The following is a 19,442-nucleotide window of genomic DNA, read 5'->3' as shown; positions in this document are numbered from 1 at the left end:
AGCATGACTATGCTACCACCTCCACAGCATACAACAACTTAATTATATTTATTAATGTGTACTTCCAAAATGCTGCGACTTATAACACTACCCAAAATTTGTTTGAATAAATATGAATCATCATTTTTTTTTTTTAACACCAACTGACTCCCACTGAGGCAGTGTGACCTGAAAAAAGAAAACTACTTTCACCATCATTCATTCAGTCACTGTCTTGCCAGAAGTGTGCTGATATCACAGTTCAGATAACAATTTAAACTGCAACATCACTACCCCTCCTTCAGAGTAAAAGCACTATACTTCCTACCTCCAGCACTTGTATTATTAAAAAAATAATGATTATATTTTTCAAATAGATTTTTAGACATTTTCCAAAATATTAAATATTACAGACAATTAATTTAACATTTATTATTTCATCGTTATTAATGCCTCATATATTTATCAAATTTTCTTCATTGTTAAATTAGATTACATATGGCGCAATACCGTAGCAATACTTATAGGCGAATAAATTTTTCAAGGTTCAATAATACTCATTAAAAGTTCTCTACAATTAACAAAAATACCTACAGTATTTACTACTGTACTCATAATTCTGTGTCAACAGTCCAAGCACTTCTTGTAGACAATATGTTTTACATTTCTAAAACAGATAAAATATCAAGACTCACTAAAAAGTAAAACCCAAAACTACTAACCAAAGCAAAATACGTACTACATAGTGTGATACTGAAATCGGAGACCGTGTTCAAATTTACTGGAAGGTACAAATAGCATCTCTAATGAACACAAAACTGGTAATGCATGTACCTTCGATATTTTCATGAGCAGCAACCAAAGTAGTCTCTGTATGCATGTGCTCAAGTGCCAGTGTTTCCTCCCACATTAAAGTGACTGGTGATGGTAGTGTCTGGAGTTGCATTTCTTCATAAACAAGTTGGTGATCCTTCAAGTGCACAGCTAATTTGTCTGATATCAATATTTTGGCTTCTTCAGGTACTGGGTTTTCTACTAACTCAGGTGTTTGTGGTAGAAAATTTGCAGTGATGCAGGTCACTTCTTTTGTTACTCTTGCAGAATCTTCTACATATGAACAGATATCCAAAGGCACAGTCTCATTCAATGAACATTTAGTTTTCACTGCTGATTTCTGACTCACAGCCAACTTTAAGTTAATAATTTCTACATCTACTACCTTTATTTCACCCATAACTGATTTTACGTTCATTCTATCATTAACATCTACTGAAGACTCAATCTTCTTTGGGTCTATGTCAAGACATCTTAATCTAACAGTGAGAGGTTCACTCAAGGAATCTATCATTTCTACATCTGGTTCATCTAATGGGGTATGAATTTTTAACAATACAACATGAATCACCCAAGGTTTTGCTGTTAACAATTCTACCTCCATTACAGATGCTACTTTAAGGTATCCTTTTCCAAAACCTACTTGTGAAGAAATGAACTCTATTTTTGATATTTTTTTCACCTGGTACAGTTTTACTCCATCCAGAGCACAGCTGGTATTCATTAAATCTACCTGAGCCAATAAATGTTCTACCTTTACAGGTTCTGCCTCATCCATAAAGAATTCCAGTTCCCTTTCTTCCTGTTCTATTTTATAATCTCCACTAATTAAATGCACTTTTGATATACAACTATATAGCTTCACTTGAACAAATTTAATCAAACAAGATGCACCAACATCTTCCTTAAAAGAATTTGTGAGAGTCAAAGGAGATTCAAATTCCACTGGATCAACAAAAATCCAAAGTGATTTAACTTCATCTGTGACAGCCAATGGAAGTTCTGTCTTAAATTCTGTGACAGATACACCAGAATTTATCTCAAAAGCTTTCAGCTGTGCCAATATAGACATTTCCTTAACTGGTTCTGTGACAACAAAGCAAATTGCTTCCTCAGCATTTTTTATCAAAGCCAAAGATACTATCTTAATTGGCTCTACAACTTCCAGATGCTTTACTTTGACTCCCAGTGGTTCAATGGAGGCCAAAATGGAATTTTCCGTAACTGGCTGTGAAAGTGTAAAGAGAAGTTTTAGTTCCAAATGTTCTGCTACAACCAAAGATTCTACCTCGGCTGGTTTTACTGGATCTAGAAAAGGTTCTTCATCAAATGGTTGTAACACAGATAAAGGAAAGTTTTTCTCAATGGGTTCTACCACAGATGTACAAGTCTCTTTCTTGACTAGTTCTACCACAGCTACAAGAGAGTCTTCCTTAACTGATTCTACCATAACCAAACTAGAATCTTCAACTTGTTCTGCCACAATCATACCAGAGTTTTCCTTATCTTGTTCTACCACAGCCATACTAGTGTTTTCTTTAACTTGCTTTACCACAGTCATACCAGTCTTTTCCTCAATTGGTTCTACCATAGGCATACCAGTTTTTTCCTCAAATGGTTTTACTGCATCTAAAAGATAATCTGCCTCAATAAGATCTATTACATTCAAAGGTGATTCTTCTTCAACTGGTCTTGACACAGCCAAAACATATGCCTCCTCCAGCAGCTCTGGTAAAACCACTCGAGTTAAGAGATATTCTTCCTTAACTGATTTTAAAAGAGGGTAAGGAATCTCTTCTTCAATATGCCCTGCTATGGGTAAGAAGGAGTCTTCATTATCTAATTTTGCCACAGGCAAAAAAAATTCTTTAATTAATTCTGAGAAAGCTACAGGAAGTTCTTGCCAAATGGGCCGTGCTACAGCTACATCAACTGGTTGTGCTACTGGTAAAAGAGGTTCATTCTCAACTGATTGTGCTACAGCTAAATTAAGTTGTTCAACTGACTGTAGCACAGCTATACTAAGTTCTTTCTCAACTGTCTGTGTTACAGGTAAGCTACATTCTTCCTCAACTGACTGTGCTACAGGTAAATAAAGTTCTTCCTCAGCTGACTGAGCTACAGGTAAATAAAGTTCTTCCTCAACTGACTGAGCTACAGGTAAATAAAGTTCTTCCTCAACTGACTGAGCTACAAGTAAATAAAGTTCTTCCTCAACTGACTGAGCTACAGGTAAATAAAGTTCTTCCTCAACTGACTGAGCTACAGGTAAATAAAGCTCTTCCTCAACTGACTGAGCTACAGGTAAATAAAGCTCTTCCTCAACTGACTGAGCTACAGGTAAATAAAGCTCTTCCTCAACTGACTGAGCTACAGGTAAATAAAGTTCTTCCTCAACTGACTGAGCTACAGGTAAATAAAGGTCTTCATCAGCCAGCTCTGCCATGATAAAAATAAATTTTTCCACATTAAGATCTACCAGAGACACGAGAGATAATTTTTCCTCTGGTTCAGCTTTATTCAAGCAAGGTGTTTCCTTGACTGGATCTTCTACAGGCAAAGGAGACCGTACCTTAAATGGTTCTTTTAAATGCAAAAGAAGTTCTTCCTCTAGTTCTCTCAAAGTCCACAGACATTCTGCTTCAACTGTTTTTGTAACAGCAAGAGGATATGCTTGCACTGCTGGTTCTGTTAGAGCAAAATTAGATTTTTCCTTCAGATCTGATATATAATAATTAAATTCTTTTTCACATATATCTGCAAAAGTTGAAGATCCTTCCTCTACTATTACCACAGGACACTCTTCCTTAATTAGTTCTGACACTCCCAAAGGAGATCCTACCTCAACTAGTTCCCTAATAATAAGAGGAGATTCTATCTCTGCTTCTTCGGTCTCACTTATGCTTGATACCTCTTGAAATGGTTCTGTCACTGTCAAATGTGTATCTGCTCTCTCAGTCACATCAACCACACCAAAATCTGCCTTTACTAGCTGTGCCTCATGTCTCAATTCTTTCAATACTGTTACCTCCAGTGGAAATGAATCTACCTCATACAAAGGAAAAATCTGTTTTTCATCATCTGGAAGATTTTCTTCCAATAGTTTAAGTGATGGATACTCAAGGATCATTTTTTCTTCATTTATAGAAAACTCTACCTCTAATGGTTCTGTCACAACCAAAGGAGATTTTTCTAACACTATTTCTGACTCATCCACATTGAGCTCCAGCATCAGTGAAAATGTGTCAGAAATATCTAAAACTTCTTCAACCACAATTTCAAATGGAACAGACTCCATAATACCAATTAAGGTGTCAGGGCTGAACATTCCAAATAAACTTTCAGACGAAACCACTTCATGAGATTCCATTCGATCACCGAAGTCTTCAGTAATGAAAATATCCACCACACAGTCAATGTTATCTACATCCAGTGACTCTAAACTGCTAAATGAAGTGTCAGGGATTAACAAAACACACTGGGATGGGACTTCCCAAGATAAACCATCCATTTCAAGAGAAACTAACTCCATTTCATTATAGAATGATTCAGAATAACTTTCACAATCCTCTCCAACGAAAGTACCAGATAATATGCTAATAGGTGCAAGTGTATCTTCACTCCAGATGGGTTTATCATCTTCCTGAGATACAAGATCTGTCACTTCCATACCTTTATGTTCAGCCTCAAATACAAAGGCTCCCAATTTTTCTAACACATACTTAGAGAAAATATCTCTCTCAGCATCAAAATTGGTTTCACATTTAATGACAACTTCTCCTATCAGAGTTTTGAGGCAACTTGCATCACTGTATTCCACACATGCAGGATGTTGTACCTCAGTTTTTCCAGCTACACCCTTGCAAAATTTTATGTCAACCACACCTTTACAGGATCCTACATCAGCCACACCTTTACAGCATCCTACATCAACCACACCTTTACAGCATCCTATGTCAACCACATTTTCATGTCTTAAGTCAACTGCACCTTTAAGATGTACATCTGTCACTCCAAGACATTCTATGTCAACCACAACTTCACAACTAAGGCCAACCAAACCTCCAAAATATTCTACATTAACTACAGCTACAATCTCCACTATATCAAATGCAGATTCATTCTCTTCATGAACCACAGCTTCACTCTGCTCTACAGCAACCACAGTCTCACTCTGCTCTACAGCAACCATAGTTTTAAGCTGTTGTACCTCTATCAAAATTTTCTGCTCTACTTGCTTCATTGCTTCTAGTTCAACTTTCAAAGAAATGTACTTCTTTACCTCCACAATAGTGTTGTGCTTTTGTACTTTAAGCACAGCTTCACATTCTACTGCAACCACACAGCCATGTTGTTCTATTTCAATCAAAGATTCAGATCTTTCAACCGCAAGTTCAACTTCCACTAGTTTACAGACATTTTTTTGCCGTTTAACCACTGTCTTACAATTCTTTACTTTAACAACTGTTTGTAAACATTTTACTTCAGCTTCAATATCCACAGGATCAAGAAGCTCCATTTCAGCTTCCTCAATAGTTTCAGGTAACTCAATTTCTTCACACAAATTAATGGGTAGGATTTTACCTTCAATAATTAAACTAGCAGGCACAATTTTTTCTTTAACCAATGACAATAAATTTGAAACTTCTTCACCTGTTTTACTCTCCTTATGAAAAAATACTTTTATATCCATTGAATCTTCTATTGTCACCAGTTCAGTACTTTCAGTAAAGATCTCAGATGATGAGACTTCCACATTTTTCACTGAGGTTTCTAATCCCGCATTATATACCTTTACTGTTAAGCTGTCTGTAGACACTTTTCTACCATCTCCATCCGAGATGTCTGGTATCACTCTTGTTCCAGCCATAGTGTCTGGTACCACTGCTGTTCCAACCAAAGTGTCTGGTACCACTGCTGTTCCAGCCAAAGTGTCTGGTACCACTGCTGTTCCAGCCAAAGTGTCTTGTACTACTGCTGTTCCAGCCATGGTGTCTGGTACCACTGTTGTTCCAGCAAAAGTTTTTACTACCACAGCTACATCTTCACTTAAAGTCTCAGGTCCAACTGACACATCTTTGACAAAAGTTTCAAGAAAATGGGCTATTATATTTTCAGTCAAATTGTCATTTTCCAGCCTCTTACTAACAATCATAAGCTCTAGTTTCCAAAGCAAATCTTCGAGGCAAGTCTGAGATGCCGCCATAATTACATCAAAATTCTCTTCCAATGTGACACCTATCAAGGTTGCATATATTGTTGCCACATTATAAGTTAAAGCTCCAGGTGCTGCCAGCTCATACCCAGCCAACACTTCAGGTGCCACTTTCATATAATTGGCAAAAATTGTAAAGATTGCTATCAAATTCTTGACTAACATTTCTGGTACAATATCCACATCTTCAACAAAGCTTTCCAGCACCAGTGATCTATCTTTAGGTCCCTTAACTGCACATTCAGTCAAGAGTTTAAATGCTATCTTTATATCTTCAAATAAATTTGCATATGCCAAAATTTCCAGAGCCTCTGCCTCATCAACCAAAGTTTTTGGTATCACCTCCCTATTTTCAACTAATCTTTCTTGCAATATTAATACCTCATCTTTTCTGAAACCTTCAGATGCCACTACTACTACACCTTCAGTTACAGTATTTTGGGCAAAAATCTCATCCTCAGTCCAGGTTTTGAGCAACAGTGTCACAAATCCAGATAAAGGTTTAGGTGTATCTATGGCATGAAAAGCCAGAATTTCATGTTCCTTCATTAAATATTCCAAGAGAGTGTCAGTTGCCACCATATCTTCAACCAAAGTTTCAGAAGTTGATAAATATTCAATCAAATTTTCAGGAATTATAAAATCCTGGGTCAAAGTACGGAGTTGCACTTTCCCATCCTGTTCCCAAATTTTATGGGGTACTGTAACATAATTAAGTAATGTGTCAGGTACCACAGTGTATTTCACCAAAACTTTACGTGCCACCATAAGATGTCCAGCCAGTGTTTCACATGCAATGGTTATATCATCAATCAAACCTTCCTGTGATACCTCAAAATTCTCAGATAAAGCTACAGGATAGACTGCCATATTTTCATCCCATGTTACATGTACCAATGCTTCATTTTTACAATTCTGTGCTACTGTTGATACCAGTTCATCTGTTTCAAGTGACACTAGTTTGACATTTTCAAACAAAATGTTAGTTATTAGGTCATCATTATCAAGATATGATGATACACTTTTATCACCTCCATGCAAAATTTCCGAAGATACTGCTCCATGGCTCTTCATCACCCTATTTGTAGTTAGGGGGAATGTATCTTCATTCACATTTGTTTCTGAAAAACACCCACATGTTCTGATGTTTCATCAATCAAATTCAAATCAGTTTTACAAGAAAAATCATGAATATTTAAGCTTAAAGAAGATACTATAGGCAGTTCCAGTTAAACAAAGCAGTTGCATTCCTGTAGAGCTGTTCATATTGTGAATCTTCATTCATTTCAACATTTTCAATATTGTACTTTTAAACAAACTCCAGTTAGGTTCAAAAAAAATTTAGAGGGCTTTACCTGTTGCCACACTGGCATATATTCCAATGGGAATAGTGTAATTTGCATTGTAATCTAAACTGATTTGTCCAAATTTCATATCACAATTGAATTTTAGGAAGCTATTAGAATTAGCAAAAATGTTTAAAAAGCTAAGGATGTAGAAATTAAATCAAGTGCTTTAAACAGTAACAAATTAGTAAAAGCCAGGATTACATCATAATAACTTTTTCTGAATTAACTTTGAAATACTGTAGTTTTCTGTTATATATACAGTGGGACCCCGAATATCGGCCGTTGCATTTATCATCCGTATTATATGGTTCAGCCTGCCTCCTGCCTGGATGCCGCATGCAGGTGAGTCAGTCTCCCTGTGTCTCCTGGTGAATGAGCATATACTCTGTGAATTCATCCAAACATTTCCGTAAAATCCATTGGTTTTTGTGCTTGTTTATTAAGTGCAACTGTGAAATAAGCCACCATGGGCCCAAAGAAAGTTCAGAGTGCCAGCCCTTTGGTAAAGAAAGTGAGAAACACAATGGAATTTAGCCCTTTCAGGGTCGGCAGGCCCTCCCCTAAACTTGTTCTAAGGGTCAAAAATTTTTCGGAAAAAAAAAAAAAAAAAATCTAACAAAAAAATAGGAATATTTTCCCAATCATAATGACACCAAAAGTATGAAATTCGATGGAAAAGTTACGGAATTATGCTCTTGCGAAGTTAGCGGTCTCGACGATGTTTACGCATCGGCGATTTTGCCAACTTTGAGCCCTATTTTCGGCCAATTCCAATGTACCAGTTGACAAAAATCATAACTATTTCGCTAGAACTCCATTTTTTCTATCAAATGAGTGCAAGAAACTACCCATTTACCAATTTCAACTATCCAATAAAGTGGTCAGATATTGGCAATTTTGCCAATTTCACACAAATTTCAAAAGCTGCCAATTTCCAAATAGGTTCCAGAATAAACCAGACAGACATTCCTGGCACTAAAATAACATTTTCTGTTCATTAGTCACGTCCCCAGGCCTCTGTTACATTTCATTTGGTTTCCACTTTGAATTTTTATTCTCACAAAAAATAGAAGATTTACTGTTATGCAGACTACTGCATTAGTGTAGAAATTGCATAAATAATATCAGCGCACTTGTGAAAGAATATTAGACTCACCAGTTGACGTGTATTGGACGCATGGCTCGATTTATTTACTTTTGAACTTTGGCAAAAATCGAACATTTCTGCTACTTTGAGCTCAATTTCAAGGTACTTTTCATTGTGAAACCAGTCAAAATCATCTCAATTTCTGTAATATGTCTTCCATTCTATAAAATGAGACCAGGAAAACTAGGATACAACCATAAATACCATATGAAATTACAGTGCAAAGTCGCTGTTTTAAAGCAAAAACATGGTCGGAGTTTTTTTTTCTCATTATGCACTGTGTGCTGCAGGATTTTTTTTATACTGCACACACTTACCACATAGACACATTCTTTCATATGTAGGCCTATCAGCTTTCTCTCGCTAGATTTGAAGGCACTAGAATTTATGCGTACTAGTACGGCACCAACCCTGGCAAGCAAGCCGTACTAGTACAGCTTGCTTGCTTGGTGCTGGAACTTGCTAGGCCTTATAGGTAAGGCTTGGCCAGAATGTGTCCTCGAGAAAGATTTTGAAGGGTTTGAGGCTGACCTTGACGACCCTACGCCTGTTGCGGAATCTATTGTGTCTTTGGGGAAGTCCATGGGGTTGGATGTGAGTGACGAGGATGTGGAAGAATTGGTGGAGGACCACAGGGAAGAGCTAACCACTGGAGAGCTGCAACATTTTCAACTGGAACAACAACAGACCACAGCTGAGGAACTTGCTTCAGAGGAGGAGGAAGAGAGAGAGAAGGGGGTGCCTTCTTCAGAGATTAAGAGGAGTTGTGCAATGTGGAGTAGGCTGCAAGCTTTTGCTGAAAAATATCACCCTGACCAAGCTGAAACAAGCCATATCTGCAACATATTCAGTGACAAAACCTTGGCCCACTTCAGGTAAATCTTAGAGAGACACCAGAAACAGAGCTCTCTGGACAAATATTTTGTGCGACAGGGGTCCAGTTACTCTCAAGCTGGTCCTAGCACCATTAAAAGACAAAGGGAAGTAACCCCAGAGAGGGACTTGTTACCTGAAGTCATTATGGAGGGGGATTTCCCTTCCAAATAATAACCCCAACTCCCTCTCCCCTCCTTGCTTTCTTCCATATGCCAACAAGAGTCTTCAATAAAGGTATGCAATGTTCATATTTTTTTTTTTAACAAGTTGACCATCTCCCACCAAGGCAGGGTGACCCAAAAAGAAAGAAAATCGCCAAAAAGAAAATACTTTCATATTTATTTATCATTGTTTTGTGTATGTAAAACTATAGTTAACCTTTACAAAATGTATTTTTTTTATTATATTTGGGTGTCTGGATTAATTGTATTTACATTAATTCTTATGGGAAATATTGCTTCGAATTTAGGCTGTTTCAAATTTAGGGCAACCTTCTGAAACGGATTAAGGCCAATATTCAGGGTTCCACTGTATTCCATCATACAATTTGGGCAAAATAACAGCCTACTGGAAAATGTTATCTTGCATTTACTCCAATACTGGTGTATTGTAAAAGAGCTTTATCAATGCTCTTATGCCTTTTACTGAGCTTCAAAATTCTATGCGATATGCATATTCCTTTCTAAGGTAATAATGTTTCTCTTAGTCTTTGCACCACTCACTGCCTTATTAGGAAATGTGAACGCTATAATATGGGCAGTAAGAAGCAAGAACAATCAAGGTAGTCCACAAGTGACTACAAAACAAAGATCAGGAAATAGTCTTTTTTTTTTTTATATAGTATAGAGTATCTCCCCAGGTTCATGCACTATTAACCATCTGTTTAATTTAACTGATGATCTGCTGAATAAAATAGGGCCATAATGAAGCTAGTTTTTTTTTTAACTGTTCCTTGTTAAACTGGGACTGCCTGTATTACTGAAATATCTAGTATTCGATAAGCATATCCCACATTTTTAATTTATCTGCATTAGAACAGGTAACACTTCATGTATGCTGTCTGATTTTGAAAGTCTGAATCTGAAATATCAATTACATATTAATGTATATGCAGTGTCATATCAAACTTCCAGACTCTGGGGAATAAGATGTCAAGGACAGCTCTTCTGATATTAATTCATATATACTGTAGTACAGATACAACATCGATTTTCAGGACACTGATGGTCCAGAACAGTACAAAATTATGAGCAGGAACTTGAAATTCCTGCGGCAGTGCACTTACCACACACTGTACGTCACATATCCAACCTCAAGACAAAGGAATACTGGGCTCTCTAAAGGCGGAAAAATCAGTAATCCGGAAAGGCTTTGGAACTAAAGGTGCAGAAAATCGATGTTGTCTCGTAGCTTGATCACTAGCGCACTCAGCTCACACACACTGAGGTCTGAGGTTTGAATCTCTTCCAGTACAGCTGGAAAACATTAGGGACAAGTTTCCATAAGACACCTGCTGTCCCTGTCCCTGTTCACACATCAGTTTAAAATGGGTACCTGGGTGTTAGTCGACTGGTGTGGGTCGCATCCAGAGACAAAACTGACCTAATTTGCCCGAAATGCTCAACATAACTAGCGGCTTTCTATATACTAGTAGTATGTTACTGATGTCAGCTAGGCCTGTATACCTTGTACAGGTACTTGTAGTAAATAGAGATATTATATTATAAATAATAATAATACACTGCACTCTCCAATATAATTTAGGCCCTGTTTTATATTTTCTTAATAGAGTTCTCCTGCTTAATTTTTTTTTACTGCTATAATTTTTGTCTGGTAGTAAAACAATATTTTTTTTAATTTTTATGAACCTTTCAAAATCTTAACACATAAATTATAGAGCTACTTTTATCTGTATATGAGCTACTGAATATCTGTATATGATTCTGCACTAAATATATGAATCTTTACAGAGATTACATTGTGATATTAGTACTGTACTGCATTTACAATTTACTCATGTTACTGTTTTCTAACAACCTCTATTTGATTTATGAACACAAGTATTTAAATTAGTTTTTCTTAATAACTTTGTAATAACCTGTCAATGATACGAAATGTTAATCTTAACACAGTCAACAGCCCCAACTGCAACACTGATAAAATAAATCTTAACAATAGTTTCTGCTTAACACTATCAACAGATTAATTTTGTTTGACATTATCAGTCATTTCATTAACATTTTAAAAGCATCAAGTCTGCCACCGAAGAGCAATAGGACCTTGCCAGCATCAGTACTTCAGCACTGCTATTGACAACATGCATCACTACCTTTCTAACATCAACAACCTTCTTTATACAGCAATGTAAAGTGAGGAATGACCCATGGCAAGGTTAACAAATAAAAAACAAAAAACAGAATGGAAAAGAAATACCTCCACATCACCTGGCTCAGAGGTTGCCCTGACATAGACAGTCCTTCAAGTGTTAAAGAATGTAACAATGGCCAAAAACACACTCATTCATCCTAATATAAACAACCACCTAGGGAGGTACTACCGTCCTGCCAAGTGAGTGTAAAATGACAGCCTGTAAATGTTTTACATGATGGTAGGATTGCTGGTGTCTTTTGCCTGTCTCATAAATATGCAAGGTTACAGGCACATCTTGCTACTTCTATTTGCACTTAGGTCACACTACACATACATGTACATGTTTATTTATACACACTCATCTGAGTTTTCTTTCAATTTATCTTAATAGTTCTTGTTCTTATTACTTTTCCTTTCATATACATGGGGAAGTGGAATAAGAATCTTTCCTCCGTAGGCCATGCATGTTGTAAAAGTCAACTAAAATGCTGGGAACAATAGGCTAGTAACCCCTTTTCCTGTGCAGATTACTAAAAAGAAGAAAAACAAAAATTGTCAAAATGGGATGTCTGAATGTGCATGGATGTTGTGTGAATGATAAGAAAGAGATGATTGTGGATACTATGAATGAGAAGCTGGATATCCTGGCTTTAAGTGAAACAAAGCTGAAGCGGGAGGGAGAGTTTCAGTGGGGAGAAATAAATGGGATTAGGTCAGGGGTTTCAAGAAGAGTTCAAGCTAAAGAAGGAATAGCAATAATGTTGAAGGATAAGTTATGGCAGAAAAAGAAGGAATATAAATGTATAAATTCAAGGATTATGTGGAGTAAAATAAGGGCCGGATGTGAAAAGTGGGTTATAGTAAGCATTTATGCACCTGGAGAAGAGAGAAGTGTAGAGGAGAAAGAGATTTGGGGTAATGTTGAGTGAATGCATGCTAAAGTGGGTAAAAATATTGTGGAGGGAGTAGTAGGTAAATTTCGGGTGCAAGGGGTAAATGAAAATGGGGAGCCTTTAATTGAGCTATGTGTAGAAAGAGGTTTGGTAATAAGTAATACATATTTTATGAAAAAGAGGATAAATACATACACAAGCTATGATATAACACGTAATGAAAGTAGTTTATTAAATTATGTATTGGTGGATAAAAGGGTGATGGGTAGGCTCCAGGATATACACGTTTATAGAGGGGCAACTGATATATCGGATCATTATTTAGTTGAAGCTACAGTTAGAGTAAGAGGTAGATGGGACAAGAGGAAAATGACAACGGCAAGTAAGAGGGAGGTGAAAGTGTATAAACTAAGGGAGGAGGAAGTTCGGGTGAGATATAAGCAACTATTGGCAGAAAGGTGGGCTAGTGCAAGTATGAGTAGTCGGGGGGTCGAAGAGGGTTGGAATAGTTTTAAAAATGCAGTATTAGAATGTGGAGCAGAAGTTTGTGGTTATAGGAGGGTGGGTGCAGGAGGAAAGAGTGATTGGTGGAATGATGAAGTAAAGGGTGTGATAAAAGAGAAAAAGGTAGCTTATGAGAGGTTTTTTACAAAGCAGAAGTGTTATATGAAGAGTCGAGTATATAGAGAGTAAAAGGTGAAGAGAGTGGTGAGAGAGTGCAAAAGGAGAGCAGATGATAGAGTGGGAGAGGCACTGTCAAGAAATTTTAATGAAAATAAGAAAAAATTTTGGAGCGAGTTAAACAAGTTAACCCTTTCAGGGTTTTCGACAAACTAGTACGGCTTACGCACCAGGGTTATTGATGTACTAGTACACCTAAATTCTAGCGCCTTCAAATCTAGCGAGAGAAAGCTAGTAGGCCTACGTATGAAAGAATGGGTCTATGTGGTCAGTGTGCGCAGTATAAAAAAAATCCTGCAGCACAGTGCGTAATGAGAAAAAAAAAACTTTGACCGTGTTTTTGGATTAAAACAGCGACTTTGCACTGTAATTTCATATGGTATTTATGGTTGTATCCTAGTTTTCCTGGTCTCATTTTATAGAATGGAAGACATATTACAGAAATTGAGATGATTTTGATTGGTTTCACAATGAAAAGTACCTTGAAATTGAGCTCAAAGTAGCAGAAATGTTCAATTTTTACCAAAGTTCAAAAGTAAACAAATCATGCCACGCGCCCAATGCATGTCAACTGGCGAGTCAAATATTCTTTCACAAGTGCGCTGATATTATTTATACCATTTCTACACTAATGCAGTAGTCTGCATAACAGTAAATCTCCTATTTTTTGTAGGAATAAAAATTCAAAGTGAAAATCAAAAGAAATATAAGAGGGGCCTCGGGACGTGACTAACGAACAGAGAACTTGTTATTTTAGTGCCAGGAATGTCTTTCTTGTTTATTCTGGGCCCTATTTGGAAATTGGCATCTTCTGAAATTTGTGTGAAACTGGCAAAATTGCCAATTTCTAACCACTTTACTGGATAATTGAAACTGGTAAATGGGTGGTTTCTTGTACTCATTCGATAGAAAAAATGGAGTTCTAGCAAAATAAATATGACTTTTGTCGACTAGTACACAGGAATTGGCCAAAAATAGGGCTCAAAGAGGGTGGAATCGCTGATGCGTAAACATCGTCAAGACAGCTAACTTCGCGAGAGCATAATTCCGTAAGTTTTCCATCAACTTTCATACTCTTGGTGTCAGTATGATTGGGAAAAGATTCTCTATCATTTCATGAGATTTTTTTTTTTTTTTTTCGAAAAATTTTCGACCCTGAGAGGGTCCACAGACCCTCTCAAACTTGTTCTCAGGGTCCCCCAAATTTCAAAAAAAAAAATTATTATTTCTTATGAAAAGATAGAGAATCTTTACCCGATCACGACACCAAAAGTATGAAATTTGATGGAAAACTTATGGAATTATGCTCTCACGAAGTTAGCGGTCTTGACGTTGTTTAAGCATAGGCGATTTTGCCCACTTTGAGCCCTATTTTCGACCAATTCCAATGTACTTGTCGACAAAAATCATAACTATTTCTCTAGAACTCCATTTTTTCTATCAAATGAGCAGAAGAAACCACCCATTTACTGATTTCAACTATCTAATACAGTGGTCAGAATTTAGCAATTTTGCCAATCTCACACAAATTTCAAAAGATGCCAATTTCCAAATAGGGTCTAGAATAAACAATAAAGACATTCCTGGCACTAGAATAACATTTCCTCTGTTCATTAGTCACATCCCCACACCCCTCTTACATTCTTTTGCTTTCCATTTTGAATTTTTATTCTCACAAAAAATAGAAGATTTACTGTTATGGAGACTACTGCATTAGTGTAGAAATGGTATAAATAATATCGGCGCACTTGTGAAAGAATATTCGACTCACCAGTTGATGTGTATTGGATGCTTAGCGTGATTTGTTTACTTTTGAACTTTGGTAAAAATCGAACATTTCTGCTACTTTGAGCTCAAATTCAAGGTACTTTTCATTGTAAAACCAGACAAAATCATCTCAATTTCTGTAATATGTCTTCCATTCTATAAAATGAGACCAGGAAAACTAGGATACAACAATAAATACTATACGAAAATACAGTGCAAAGTCGCTGTTTTAATCCAAAAATACGGTCAAAGTTTTTCATTTTCTCATTATGCACTGTGTGCTGCACCATTTTTTTATACTGCACACACTGACCACATAGACCCATTCTTTCATATGTAGGCCTACCAGCTTTCTCTCACTAGATTTGAAGGCACTAGAATTTATGAGTACTAGTACGTCAAGGACCCTGGCTCGTAAGCCGTACTAGTACGGCCGAAACCCTGAAAGGGTTAAGAGAGGGCCTCTCGACCCTGAAAGGGTTAAGAAAGCCTAGGGAACAAATGGATATGTCAGTTAAAAACAGTAGAGGAGATAGTAGATAGGGAGAGGGAGGTATTGGGTAGATGGCAAGAATATTTTGAGGAACTTTTAAATGTCGACAAAGAAAGGGAGGCGGTAATTTCATGCACTGGCCAGGGAGGTATACCATCTTTTAGGAGTGAAGAAGAGCAGGATGCGAGTGTGGAGGAGGTGCGTGAGGCATTACGTAAAATGAAAGGGGGTAAAGCAGCTGGAACTGATGGGATCATGACAGAAATGTTAAAAGCAGGGGGGGATATAGTGTTGGAGTGGCTGGTATTTTTGTTTAATAAATGTATGAAAGAGGGGAAGGTACCTAGGAATTGGCAGAGAGCATGTATAGTTCCTTTATATAAAGGGAAGGGGGACAAAAGAGACTGTAAAAATTATAGAGGAATAAGTTTACTGAGTACAGTGGACCCCCGGTTAACGATATTTTTTCATTCCAGAAGTATGTTCAGGTGCCAGTACTGACCGAATTTGTTCCCATAAGGAATATTGTGAAGTAGATTAGTCCATTTCAGACCCCCAAACATACACATACAAACGCACTTACATAAATACACTTACATAATTAGTCGCATTGGGAGGTGATCGTTAAACGGGGGTCCACTGTATACCAGGAAAAGTGTACGGTAGGGTTATTATTGAAGGGATTAGAGGTAACAGAATGTAGGATTGCAGATGAGCAAGGAGGTTTCAGAGTGGGTAGGGGATGTGTAGATCAAGTGTTTACCTTGAAGCATATATTTATTTTTATTTTTTATTTTATCATCACACTGGCCGATTCCCACCAAGGCAGGGTGGCCCGAAAAAGAAAAACTTTCACCATCATTCACTCCATCACTGCCTTGCCAGAAGGGTGATTTACACTACAGTTTTTAAACTGCAACATTAACACCCCTCCTTCGAGTGCAGGCACTGTACTTCCCATCTCCAGGACTCAAGTCCGGCCTGCCAGTTTCCCTGAACCCCTTCATAAATGTTACTTTGCTCACACTCCAACAGCACGTCAAGTATTAAAAACCATTTGTCTCCATTCACTCCTATCAAACACGCTCACGCATGCCTGCTGGAAGTCCAAGCCCCTCGCACGCAAAACCTCCTTTAGCCCTTCCTTCCAACCTTTCCTAGGCCAACCCCTACCCCGCCTTCCTTCCACTACAGACTGATACACTCTTGAAGTCATTCTGTTTCGCTCCATTCTCTCTACATGTCCAAACCACCTCAACAACCCTTCCTCAGCCCTCTGGACAACAGTTTTGGTAATCCCGCACCTCCTCCTAACTTCCAAACTACGAATTCTCTGCATTATATTCACACCACACATTGCCCTCAGACATGACATCTCCACTGCCTCCAGCCTTCTCCTCGCTGCAACATTTATCACCCATGCTTCACACCCATATAAGAGCGTTGGTAACACTATACTCTCATACATTCCCCTCTTTGCCTCCAAGGACAAAGTTCTTTGTCTCCACAGACTCCTAAGTGCACCACTCACCCTTTTCCCCTCATCAATTCTATGATTCACCTCATCTTTCATAGACCCATCCGCTGACACGTCCACTCCCAAATATCTGAATACATTCACCTCCTCCATACTCTCTCCCTCCAATTTGATATCCAATCTTTCATCACCTAATATTTTTGTTATCCTCATAACCTTACTCTTTCCTGTATTCACTTTTAATTTTCTTCTTTTGCATACCCTACCAAATTCATCCACCAATCTCTGCAACTTCTCTTCAGAATCTCCCAAAAGCACAGTGTCATCAGCAAAGAGCAACAGTGACAACTCCCACCTTATGTGTGATTCTTTATCTTTTAACTCCACGCCTCTTGCCAAGACCCTCGCATTTACTTCTCTTACAACCCCATCTATAAATAAATTAAACAACCACGGTGACATCACATATCCTTGTCTAAGGCCTACTTTTACTGGGAAATAATTTCCCTCTTTCCTACATACTCTTAACTTGAGCCTCACTATGTTATATATCTTTATATATGCTTCTAAACTGTTGTATCTGGGTGCCTCTGCAAAGACAGTGATTTTGTATGAGTAAGGTGAAAGTGTTGAATGATGATGAAAGCATTTTCTTTTTGGGGATTTTCTTTCTTTTTGGGTCACCCTGCCTCGGTGGGAGACGGCCAACTTGTTGGGTGGGGGGGAATATCATTATTATGACCTCACTTTGATTGTGCAGCTCAGTTCAGGTCTCCATACTACAAAAGAGACAAATATTTCAGAGAACATACAGTGAAGTTTGACAAAATTAATCATGTATAAGGAATCTTATATATGAAGATTGATTGAGAGCCCTGAACCTACACTTTCTTGAAAGACACACAATGATGGAAGATATGATTAACTGTACAAGTGGAAGACAAGTTGAAGGGAGAAGTGATGCAAATAGGATGCTAACAATATCAAACCAAGCAGGAACTCGTAACTATAAATTAAAGTTGGATAAATCAAGATTTAAAAAACACATACATGAGTATAATAATGGTGATGTGTACAAAAGTATGTGTAATGCTAGTAAGCTTTTGCTCTGCATAACTATTTAAACAAAGCTAAAAAAATCTCTCTAACCTAACCATATTTAAAGGAAACAACAAAAAATTAGCCTAATTCCTCTCAAAATAAACTTTTACTGAAAATTACTCCTACATTAACTGTAAAGACAGTGTAAAAAAGCACTCTGCAGACTGAAAGTATATCTCTCAACTTATAGGTAATATTTTATGCAAGTTTAATGATCCTGCAAAAATTTCTCTCACAATCATCTATTTGAGTTTGCAAGAGAGAAAGGTTTTAGTCCTTGGTCCCAACTCCTAGCATTCAACCAATTGACTTAAATTAGCTTGAGAAATGAATAATTAGTCTAAAATTAGATAGGTATTATTAGAGAAAGTAAGAAGAAACGATTTCATTAAAATATTCTGGCACTGAGCTTACCTGCCAGATGTGCTAGATCATCAGAGACTACGCTGGATTCTGAAGGCGAGCCTTGGGTTGAAGGCTCTGGCTCGGCATACATCGGTCGTGCGGTACTTGATCCAGGATCTTCCTCATCTTCGTCTGAGGGAAAGGCCTGAGGATCTTCTACTTCTGATAGGTTTGAAATTTTTGACTCTTCTCCATTTACAAAATCTGGTTGAAAGGGATTTATCTAAAGTGGGATATTATCATAGCTTAACTGTATTTTCAATTTTAGGCCTTAAATTAGATGTGTACCATCATTTTATGCTTAGGCTCAACTGTTTGGGTGTCCTACCACTTGTCAAGCCTAGAAAAAATAAAGGGTCTGGCAGGACATGCAGTGACTTATTTTCAGGCATTGAGAGGTATCATATCATATTCCCTCTTGTGCATTCTCTCTCTCTCTCTCATTCTCTCTCTCTCATACTGTCTCATATTGTCTCTCTTATACTCTCATGCTCTTTCTCACTCTCTCACTCTCACACACACACACACACACACACACACACACACACACACACACACACACACACACACACACACACACACACACACACACACACACACACACACACACACACACACACACACTCACGCACACACTCTTCAGTCATAGAGTTGTCAGGCAGTGGAATAGCCTAGAAAGTGACATAGTGGAGGCTGGGAAACGTACATAGTTTTAAGACGAGGTTTGATAAAGCTCATGGAGCAGGGAGAGAGAGGACCCAGTAGCAACCAGTGAAGAGGCAGGGCCAGGAGCTAAGACTCAACCCCTGCAACCACAAATAGGTGAGTACACACACTCACTCTCATTCTCACACT

At 37.7% G+C, this 19,442-nt stretch overlaps 1 protein-coding gene across 7 annotated transcripts in view; it reads right to left on the bottom strand.

Annotated features, from left to right (window-relative positions):
- The window catches only part of LOC128697363 (uncharacterized), a 152,571-nt gene that overhangs the window by 100,448 nt on the left and 32,681 nt on the right, over positions 1-19,442 (bottom strand). For all 7 annotated transcript variants that reach the window (XM_070094111.1, XM_070094104.1, XM_070094110.1 and 4 more), the window contains 2 exons: positions 18,597-18,791; positions 814-7,149 (listed from right to left, as the gene is read on the bottom strand). In XM_070094111.1, coding sequence (XP_069950212.1) covers positions 814-7,149; positions 18,597-18,791 — 6,531 coding nt within the window. The remainder of the gene's footprint in view (positions 1-813; positions 7,150-18,596; positions 18,792-19,442) is intronic.

The sequence above is a fragment of the Cherax quadricarinatus genome, chromosome 44, assembly GCF_038502225.1.
Source record: "Cherax quadricarinatus isolate ZL_2023a chromosome 44, ASM3850222v1, whole genome shotgun sequence".
Lineage (NCBI taxonomy): Eukaryota > Metazoa > Arthropoda > Malacostraca > Decapoda > Parastacidae > Cherax > Cherax quadricarinatus.
This window is presented reverse-complemented; position numbering and strand designations above follow the sequence as displayed.